General features: G+C 43.2%; 2 protein-coding genes across 3 annotated transcripts; one reads left to right on the forward strand and one right to left on the reverse strand.

Annotated features, from left to right (window-relative positions):
* Positions 1–2180: 2180 nt before the first annotated feature.
* On the reverse strand, positions 2181–3542 carry LOC308139561 (inositol-trisphosphate 3-kinase C-like; the record flags this gene model as incomplete). Its single annotated transcript, XM_080509021.1, has 6 exons — positions 2181–2387; positions 2465–2536; positions 2603–2704; positions 2848–3052; positions 3162–3375; positions 3494–3542. The coding sequence occupies 6 exons, from the start codon at positions 3540–3542 to the stop codon at positions 2181–2183; spliced, it is 849 nt and encodes a 282-aa protein (XP_080365147.1).
* A 1251-nt stretch (positions 3543–4793) lies between these two features.
* Positions 4794–10345, forward strand: ccdc61 (coiled-coil domain containing 61). 2 transcript variants are annotated; one of them, XM_080509116.1, is made up of 13 exons: positions 4794–4950; positions 5903–6060; positions 6142–6224; positions 6674–6834; positions 6912–7064; positions 7145–7352; positions 7434–7534; positions 7644–7864; positions 7954–8032; positions 8134–8331; positions 8422–8455; positions 8624–8690; positions 9154–10345. In XM_080509116.1, the coding sequence occupies exons 2-13, from the start codon at positions 5913–5915 to the stop codon at positions 9246–9248; spliced, it is 1548 nt and encodes a 515-aa protein (XP_080365242.1). In that variant the 5' UTR covers positions 4794–4950; positions 5903–5912; the 3' UTR covers positions 9249–10345. The 2 variants fall into 2 exon arrangements, with proteins under 2 accessions (XP_080365242.1, XP_080365243.1); XM_080509117.1 differs by having other exon boundaries at positions 7434–7516.
* The last annotated feature ends 454 nt before the right edge of the window (positions 10346–10799 follow it).

A 10799-nucleotide genomic window follows, 5' to 3' on the forward strand; every position in this document is an offset into this window, starting at 1 on the left:
CTTCTGCCAGCACTGCGCAGTCACACACTCTCTTCATGTGAAAAAGGCATCACCCACTGTGCAAAATACATATATAGAACTTTTGGTACAACCAAAGTGGTATTCTGGTTCGACAATGATTACAGGATTGACGGACATCTCTGGGAGGAAAAAAAAATCTGCTTTGATCACACTGTTGACAAACCATCCATCTGAAGAGAAAACACAAAGAAAATCAATATAAAAACCTCGTCTCTTACAATGTATACATATTTTGCTCTTTAAAAAAAAAAAAAAGCGTTCATTGAAACACCTTACAAATGAAAAAGAGTTTAAAAATATTTGACCAATGAACAACAAATGATGTGTAATTCACCTAATATGAAATACAGGAAAAAAGAAAAGTGAATACTTAAAGTAAATGAAACCATAGTACCTGGTCAGTGTCCACTCTTCCTCACTCTTCGTCCATGCAAACTGGGAGTCTGTCAGATATTTCATCTTTCATACGCTGACATCATGTGCCTCCCCACCCCCTCCTCCTCTGAGCACACCCTGATTGGCGCAGCCAGTTAACAGTATGCTCCTCCCTTCTGAGCCTTTAACACACCTTAAATGAACTTTACCATAAAGACCTGATGCTACCACCACAATACAACTGATCAAGTATTTATTTTACATAATAAGAACCAATAATTAATTGGTTTCAACCACGGAGCCCTGCCTACAACATCAATTTAGACCAAGTGGACGATTAAGTAAATTCATGTTTAGCAGTGGAGTCCTTTACCACTGAAGTGATGTGATGCAATGAGTCGATTGAACAAATCTGAGAAGATAGTTAGTCTCTGTCTGCGTTTTTGTTTTGTTTTTTACCAGTGAGGTAAAGCTTCCAGACCCACTGAGAAGGCTTTTTGTTGTTGCTGCAGACTGTGTGGGAGGATTTGTTGAGCACTGCTATCAGGAGCTCTGTCTGCTCTCCCTTTAATCTTGTCTGGTGCTGCAGGTAAGGGCAGGGGTTCCCTCTGCCTGATGGCTGAATGGCAGCAGCAGGCAGGTGCGTCAGACACACAGCACTTCTGCCTTTACATGCAAAAAAGGCAAAAAGTAGTTGGTTACGATGGTTACGACATTCTTGATGATAGTAGTGACGATTTAAATGATGTAAAACAAGAGAAGGATTTTATGATATTAGTAATATTAGTAAAGGTCTCCTCCTTTACAAATCTTCTGAATGCTCACTCAATTATGCACAGGGGGAAATTGTTGGTTCAGAAGAACCATTTCTGGAGTTATCGAAATATGAGAATGCTTGTGCCCAAGCTCATTGAAAGAAAAAGATTTTTTTTAGACCAAAATGTATATTACAAAAATGTTGTTGTCCGATACCCAATGTCTCCATGTTTGGGGATATAAGTGACTATATGATATTGGACAAAGTGTTTTTTGGGACTAATTCCACACTGGTCACTTTGTTTTTAAGTAAAATCAGCAGACATGAAAGCATTGCACATTCTATGGAGTTTCGGAGCAATCCATCAAACAATTGGTAGAATTTTAGTATAAACAAACAAACTCAGAAATACAACACAGCTATATTGTTTTTAAACTATCACCCATCCAAAACACAGACAGACAGACAGCCACACCCACAAATATGTTGATTTATAATCCAGCATGTTAAATCATGATCGTGACATTGGTCTCCTCCCAGGCAATGATAATGATCAAAGGGAAAACAAATAAACCAATGGAATGCTAAAACTGAAGTCTTAGCACCGTTTTAATGACGCACCTTGACATTTCAGTCGATCATCACAAGCCAGGGGGGATGGTGACATTTTTCATTTCTAATTGGTCGAGCCTTGTGTGTGCAGGTCCTCCATAGACAGCTGGGTCACACATCTCCAGCTGAGGCTACACCCTGACTCCACCACACTGTCGGTTGACCTAATCAGTACAACCCTGGATTTAATATATAATGTCAAATCAAGCTATTATTTTAGGTTTCCACAATACGAAGGTAACCACATTCCTTCCGCTCCAAAGCATTGACGATTGGGATCATTACCGCATCTTGATTATTTCCCTCAATTCTTCACGGCACAACAATTTCATGAGCCAGTTTCTGTGCAGTCATTCGCTATAAGTGGTGGAGGAAGGGATGAGAGGGAATTTCCGCATGTGTTTTCAAGAGGGATTCACGTCAGTGGCAACATGTTGGCTAGTACATTAATCAGGTTGTCCAGACCCCACAGGTAGCCATCTTCCCGATTACCCTCAGCCCATGGGGTGCGGTGGTCCAAGGTAAAGTGGCGTGGCAAAGTCATCGTCTTCCCGAAGTCAATCATCCAGACTCCCGTTTTCCCTGTGTCATCGTGCACAAAGAGTAACGAGCTTCCCACAACCTGTAGGGACAGTGCCGTTAGTAAAAGCTACATTTACGAACTTGGATCAATAAAATCGTTAAATCGAACAAGCTGACCTCGTGTGTCCTGAAGAATTTGGACTCTTCCAAGACTTGCCGCAACTGTTTCAGCCTGGTCAGATAACCCCACTGGAGGGAGACACAACATGTTTTAGAGAAAACAAACACATGCGAGAAAATAGGGATGATACTCACCAAAATGCTCGTATTGGACTCAACAAAGTCAAAAAATGCTTCCACCACTTGTTCTCTGCTTTTTGTCCTTTTGAAGTTTGTGTGACATTCTGCATTTGATTTCTGCAGAGGAAAGTAACGTTGGCATGATTTTTAATGCGACAAATGTTAGATAACAACAGCACACAGCTCCCTTCAATAACTCATCATCTTCTGTATAACACTCTCGATATGAAACTGAATCCTTCGGGTGTTCGGGTGCTTACCCTAAATCCTTCAATACGAAACCCCAGAGTTGTCGTGGAGCTCAGCGTCTCCCTCCACTGCATGTACCTCGTTTTCAGCACGGCCTGCTGGGCTCTCTCTTGGACTGTCGGTGCCTCTGGATCCACTGCCACCATCTTTTCATACATGTCGTGGCGAGGCTGAGGTCGTTCACGGGCCATAAGCAGCTCTTCCTCGAGGTATGTGCTGTGCCACATACAAGGACAGTGTCTCATTTAGTCCTGCACAATAAGCAGCATTGCATCGACACGAATAACCAAAAAAATGTTTTTAAATCCACAACATTAGAAATTACCGGCTTCCCATCTTGCAGTCCATGATGGCAGGGGAATTAAAATTGATCAGCAAGTTATCCATCATGTTGTAATCATGCTCGCCATGCTGCACGACACCGTAGTAGGCTGGAACAAAAGGTCTCAGAGAGTCCTCCATCAGCCTCAGGTAGCATTGCTGCTCGCCTTCACAAAACCTCTTCAGCAGTGTGCCGTAGTCCCCAATATGGAAGCTCCCTGTGGAGACAATCGGGAAAGGAAATTATACATGCAATGTCTTGAAAATCTTGAACATTTAACTACAATTGCACCTTAAAAAAAAAAAAGGAATTGAAGGAGACTCGATGAAACTAACCTGCATGTCCCACCACTTGCAGCCATTGTTGAGGTTTCTTGGGAGTCATAGAGAAAAGATATGAAGTCACTCAGGTTCTGGTTTATTCCATTAAGAGTTCTGTTCGGAGAGAGACGAAGAAGAAAAAAAAAAAGCTCAATCAGTAATTCTTTAACAGGCCCACACCGGGTCACACTCCAGTACTGCACGTGTTTATGAAAAGTCTTTTCAGATCAGCAGTGAAAAGCTCAGACTTCAGACTCGGTCAGTCAGCAGGCCTGAAAAACATCTCCATGGAAACGACTTGTCCCCAAGACCGAGTGAAGGGAAGCAGAGGTCAGCTTGATCAAACATTTACAAGAAGCTTTAGTTTTCTACTCAGAACACTTACTAGCTTTAATGTTTGGAGTCTCCAAATGTTTACTTTTATATGGAGAGGCACCTTCACTGAAGGAAACCATGATATCTTTTTCCTATTTTTGTAACTTTTCTTTTTTTTAACAGACTTACACTTTATCATTTTAACTTGAATTTGTAAGCTAATATGATAAAAAGAGGATTTTTACCAAAACTAATGTATGCTCTTAAAACATTGCCCATAATAAGAAGAGCTATGAAGAGTTACATATTTTGATTTAGAAGAAGAAACATGAAAGATTATCATCAAAAGCTGCAAAAGCACAACTTTAAGCTGATAAGTCTTGGTCTGCAACTGTTGTGACTGTCTTAAGGAGGTGTAAAATATGAGGCACATGGGCGGCCCACAATAGGTTCCAATATGGCCCAACAAATCAATAAGCAAATTGTAAAAATTGCAAAGAAAGCATTGATTGTTGGACTTTGGATTGTGTTTTGGGGGCATTTCATTGTGTTTGCACAGGACATATTGTTAAAATTGGGTTTATGTTGAGATTGTGGTCATTTTCGTTAGTAAAACTTATAAAGGCATTTAAAAAAAATACTCTGCATCACGACAACAACAAAATTGAAAGTTTTTGTGGCAAAAACAAAATTTCAGAATGGAATTGGGAGGCATGTGTTTAACACCACTGCTCACTCCAGTTACAATAAATATTAAGAGAAATGTTTCAATTTAAATATATTTATTTATGTGTGATATGCACTGGTACACAGTATTTCTTGGAGGTTTTCTTTTCTTTCTTTTTTATTACGTTAAAGCAGCACCGCCGTGTCCGCTCGGGGCCGATGGAGGGCAGCAACACGCCGGAAACTCCCGGAGCCTCCACACCAGGCCACGACGAAGAAGAAGCGGCGGAGGCAGAGACGAGAGACGAAGAAGAATTTAACGGTTCCCGGTTCTTGAACCGCTCCCGTCTCCACGGTGCCGCCCCAGAAAGAGTGTGCGGGAGCCTGAAGGGCAGCACGAGACGATCGGTTAACGGACCGTCCGCGTCCGCCCGGTGACACGGAGCGAACCGGGACCAGCTACATGTCGAGGACCGACGCCTCAACGGAAGGTAACGTTATAAACCTCTGTCTCATGTCGGTTTACAGACAACAACAGTGAGAATCTCACTAACAGATAACCTGGTTAACAAGCTGCGACTCATAATAGTTAAATATAAACTGCGTTGAATAGCGAAAGTGTCGGTGCTAGCTAACGCTAGCTAACGATAATGTTTACTGTCGCGAGCCTCGCTTCTGGTTAAGGTGGGAGTTAAATTCTAACCAGCCCTGTCGGTGCTGCATAACAACTCAAACCTAAATGTAACTAACTCCACTTAAAAGTCTCTTCACCTGCTGCAGATCGCTGGGTTTAACACGAGATTTCAAGTGAAGTCAAGCGCATAATGTCACAGCGGGACGCTTCGTTTTGAAAACTTACCTCCTGAAACGTGATTATCGATCACCGGTGAGTTTTTGTCGCACTGAATGAGCCATCCAAGTGATCCAACACAACTTTTTTCAATAAAATTGATGACACCTTTAGAAAGACACCCTGCTCAGTATCGCCCCCCGAGGTGTGTTTGTGTAACGGCAGGCCGTGTGGATCCAGGTGAGCCTGGCCTGGCCTGCTTAATAACGATGTAATGACACTTTCTGACATGGATCTTATAGGAAATATATCTGGCATAAATGTACTGCCGATACTGCTTTTCTTCACCGTATCAAATCCTCCTTTACACTCAAATAGCTTCTGGTTCTTCTCAATGCCAGGTTGTTAAAGTAGAATTTATTCACTGATTTGCCTGAATTCAGATTTGACAGTTTGCATCCGCTGTTGATAATTTAAACAATTTATAGTCGGTTTACCCAGGACCAATCGCGTGGGCTTGATGCGATAATATTTATTTTCAAATGTTTTTTAATAACTCAAGGCCATAATTCACAATACAACTTATGAACCTTTTGAGTCATTGGTTCTTGTAACTTATATTTATTTATTTGTATATTCTTCTTCCCACACAGACCCAGAGTGATGGACGAGGGCTCTGATGTGATGGAGGACATTGTATTTCGAGGAGTGGAGTTTTCTGTGAAGATAGAGGTGGACAAGGGCCTGCTGATCGTTGAGATTTCGGATTCGGTGACGGCCGATCAGTGGAGGGGTGAATTCGATCCTGCATGTAAGTGGTCCACATTTATCAGGGTGTGTGTGTGATCGTGGGCGAAACATTACTCCCTCTGTTTGCTCTCCACTTTTTCAGACATTGAAGACCTCACTTCCAAAACTGGCAACTTCAAGCAGTTCCCAATATTCTGCGGCATGTTGGAATCCGCCGTTAGAAAGGTGCGTTAAAGGCGGTCGCCGACTCTGGACAAACGTAGCACGACTCCGGAGAAAGATTTGAACGGGCAGATTTGCCTCAGGCTGCATGTGAAACGAGGAAGAGTCCCATTTATTCCAGTTCCGTGTTTCCACTCGAGTGAAAAATATACAGTTATACTCGGCTCCTTTTAATGACTGTGTAGTAACAGTATTCAGTGGGAGAGAGTCCGCCAAGCACGATAAGAGAAAGGTGCAGTTTTAAAGTGGCTTGTTTTGTCAAATGTCAGTGCTGTTCATTTTTTTTGTTAATAACATCTTCGAAATAAATAAACTAAAAAGAAGCATGTCGATTACAAAAATGTAAAAAAAAAAAAAATAGGAACAAATATGCCACAGATAAACACAGATTATATAGAAAAGATATTTTATTCACACTTCTGCTGAGTAATTCAGTGGACCTTTCTTTCCAGACGAGTGATTCAGTCACACTCGACCTGCTGACCTACGCTGACCTGGAGCTGCTCAAGAACAGAAAAGCCGGAGTGGTCAGTCGTCCTCGTGGGAATCAACAATCATCTTCCTTCACTGCCAAACGATACCTGATCCTCATTTACACGGTGGAGTTTGACAGGTTGGTGCATCACACGTTATATTGGTTCTGCACGCATTCCTCAATTTGTGTTGAAGGCACTCGTTTGGTTTGCGTAGGATCCACTATCCTTTACCTCTGCCGTACGTGGGGAAGCCCGACCCCGCTGCCCTGCAGAAGGAGATCCGAGCCCTCCGAGCCGAACTCAGCAGTCTCACCTCACACGGCGCCAGCAAGTCTGCAGATCGAGAGTTACAGCAGCTTCGAGCGGAGTAGGCTCCCTTTCTCGATTCAGATTTTGAGCAGTATCGATGGACGTGTTACATCTTTGGTGTTTCCTCCGCCGGCGAAGGCTGGTTCTGGTGAAGGAGGAGAAGGAGGCCATGTCCGCGGTTCTGCAGCAGCTGCAGGTGGCGGGAAGCGGCTCCACGCTGGGACGAGATGAGTGGAGGATCAGAGACGTGGTGAGGACGCTGGAGGAGCAGCTCATCAAAGAGCGGGCCAAAAATCAACGCTCCACGAGCAAGAGATGCCTGGAGCAGCGACTTCTAATCGAGCAGGTTAAAGTCTTCTCGAGGTCGTTTCTGGAAATTCCTTGTTTTCCACAAGGTTTGAATGTTTCCCCCTCGTTTCCTTTTTAGTTGGAGGAGCTGAAAGCGTCGGAGTGTGCTCTCCGCGCTCGTGTCAAGAGCCTCACCAATGAATTAGCGATACTACGGAGAGGGTTAGACAATCTAAGCGTGTACTATATCTTTACTTTCTTTCTCTTTCCATTCACTTACACTCATATTGGACAGAACATTTGAGTCCGGCTTTGCCGCTGAGCACATCTGTCCTTTATCCGCCTGCAGAAGAGTGACTCCGGTCTCCGGCCGCATCAGCTCGCGAGTCGACGGGGAAATCTTTCGCTCCCTCTCACGTGAGAGACGGTCTGGATACGGGACGGTCAGAGCCCGCTCGGGGTCGAGGGACCGGACCGAGGATGGAGGGCAAAGGTCAATGGAACGAGGAAGACGAGCAGACTCGTCGGGACCACGAGCTCGCATACCCAGGCCGTCGCCTTCTCCCACTGGTACCGCCCATGTCCTCGCGTCGTCTGTCGCCCGTCAGTGCCGGTGCGTGTCCCGTGATATTTCAGCGTCGGTTCATCCTGTCTTCCAGGGTCCCGGGGGCCACGCTTTGACCCAACTGCGTATATCCAGGACCGACAGCGCAGACTGAAAGAAGCTGAACTCAAGAAGTTGGTTGCACAAGTTTTCTTTTGCTCGCTTACAGTGCAGATATAAGCAGTGCAATCAGACCGACAACCCCCCCCCCTTCCTCCCTGTACTCTGGTGTCAGACATAGGAAGGTGCGGCGGGACCTACTGACGTCACCCATCTTCCCAGAGAGAGGCCGCTCGCGCTCCAGAGAGGTGTATCCTCAGGTGGTTCGCTCCGGCAGCAGAGGCAGGAGCTTGTCTATCGAGCGGCGAGGGAGCAGGAACTCCTCTGGAAGCTCTTTAGTCGACATGGATGAAATGGCCAAAACTCTGACCAGGTGATTGGATTACCGAGACGAGGGAGGAGCAAATGTTTGCCAGCTTATTTATATATATTTTTTTTTAATCTTGTTGTCCTGCGTTTACAGAGGAAGGAAACAAGTTTACAACGGACCCAGTGTGGTGAGTAATGATTGCAGCTGTATCGTGTGTGTGTGAGAGTGTGACTGTGACAGCTGTGCTTATAATACAATAGAAATCTTAGATTTTATTCACATTTTTTGACTTTTGGAAGATTAAAAAAGATTCTGACTTCCTTTTATGTTGAATGTTCTATTTGTCTGTCTGCAGTCTCGAGGAGGGCTTTTGAGCAGGAAGCCATTATGCAGCACTCCAACACAAAGAATAAAAGACAAAGGTAATTTTTTTTTTTTTTTTTTTATGTATTTATTATTATCACTGATAATTCCAGGTGCATTATAAAGACATCTATCGTATTTTCCGGACTATTGAGTGCACCTGAATAGAGAGAGAGAGCTCTGTCGATAAAGTATTTTATCGGTTATTTGCCTATTGTGATTCTGAAGAGGTAGATTTCTCAGCCGGGCGGCTTTACGTGATTCAAATGAACGCGTCACTCACTGCCGTCAGCTGCTGGAGTTCCGGATGACGGAAAGCAGCACAAGACGAGGTCACGAAGACCTACTCAAGTAGAATCTGACAGCATGAAGCTTGTTAACCCGGAAAAAATCAATGAATTAGCTGCGTCGTCATGTAAGCAGCAGGGTTCAGCGTGTGAAAAAAAAAGTAGATGCTTATAGTATGAAAATTATGGTAATCATGATTTCTTTTTTTTATCTTTCTCCCATCATCTTCCTCAGAGCGCTCTATAGAAACAGGAGCAGAGCTGTCGGAGATCGACGCGAGGCTGCAGGCGCTCCAGGAGTACATGAGAGACTTGGATACGGGACACTGACCTGATGCTCCAGCCTCAACAGCACAGAGCTCCATCTTTTCCTCTCACTGTGTGGAAACGACTTCAGGAAACTACAGCCATCACTGTGAAGGTCATGGGAATACTTAAAGGACTGAAATTATTATTTTTTTAATATTCAACGTATTTGTTAACTTAAGGTGTGACTGTCGTCTTTTTCTTTTTTTCACACGTGCATTCATGTAAATGTCATCTGAAAGTAGCTCAACGTTCAGGCGTATTGTTTTGATCCTGTATTTTTCTTTCACTTTTAAAGATGTTTTTATAGACAACGTGGCTTTTGATTTGATTTTCACAATTCCGAGATTTTAATTTCATGTCTGACAAATGTACATCAAATTAATTTGTAAATTTATGTGAGATTAAATAGGTATTAAAATCAAAATCACCTAAATGTCCCTAGAAGCTGTGATGGCATCTTACGAAACAAAAAGAAAGAAAACATCGAATTGCGTGATAGACCGTTGCTTCTTCTGTCCGCCGCATGCCGACGCCTCTTTCCAGCTCCCATCCATGAAATGACAAATGGTTATAGTTTGCATGTCCCCATAATTCGGTAGTTCAACCTTTTCCTTAAGCTCGTTTCCTCAACTTCAAACTAAATATCCATATCGTTTTGAGCCGTGGTTGATCCACATAGTGCACGGTAGACAGACACTTTCCAACCTCGTGTGAAGTGATCCAAAAGTCAAAAGTGCTAACGGGGAACCGTCACGTGTTCTGTATGTGTTGGGTTCTGGTTCCACACATCAACAATAACCAGTCTCCAGTGCGGTCTTGGTCGGGTTTGCACAAGCCGACACCCTATCAATCATTTCTCCGCGTGTTGATTCAGCCTAAAACAACTCGACTCCGGACACAAAGCTGCTCGATACAAGATGAATATGGATTGGCCTCAACTGGAAATCATGCAAAGGTGCACATGAAAATGAGGATAATTATAGGTCCCTTTTAATATGGAATAAAAATAAACACTTGGTTTGACTTTGGATATCTGTACGTACATTACAGCCACACCAAGTGTATGAACGTTTTGTGTTAACTGCCAAATCTTCTGTTACTGTTCCCTTTTCCTATGCAATGCCTTTAAAGATGTTTTATAAGAAATGTAACGTGTGCAGACTATTTTTTTTGTTTTGTTTTGTTTTTGAGTTGTGTGCTTTCCTACTGGTGTGAGCTGATGTGCAGCCCCGGGGGAACGGCAGAGGATGTTCAAGCATTGCGGCTGGCTTGGTTTCAATAATTCAACTTGTGGGCACAAAGATTTCCTCCTGGGAAAAAAAGCAAAAAAAACACTCTGTGAACAGCTGCAGAGTTCTGTGGGATTCACAGGCGAAGTGAAATATAAACCTTGTGTTGTTTTTCTGTTTTGGATCAACACCTAAACAGTAAAGCTGGAAAAAAAAAAGTTTAGAACATGTTACAAGGTTTTATTCTTATAGCACAAAGTTAAGAGTTTGAACAATTTATTAGAAAACATTCTTGCATCACAGTAAGTATGAAATTAAAAAACAACGAACTTGTAAAGACAAA

The sequence above is a fragment of the Blennius ocellaris genome (assembly GCF_963422515.1).
Source record: "Blennius ocellaris genome assembly, chromosome: 14".
Taxonomy (NCBI): domain Eukaryota; kingdom Metazoa; phylum Chordata; class Actinopteri; order Blenniiformes; family Blenniidae; genus Blennius; species Blennius ocellaris.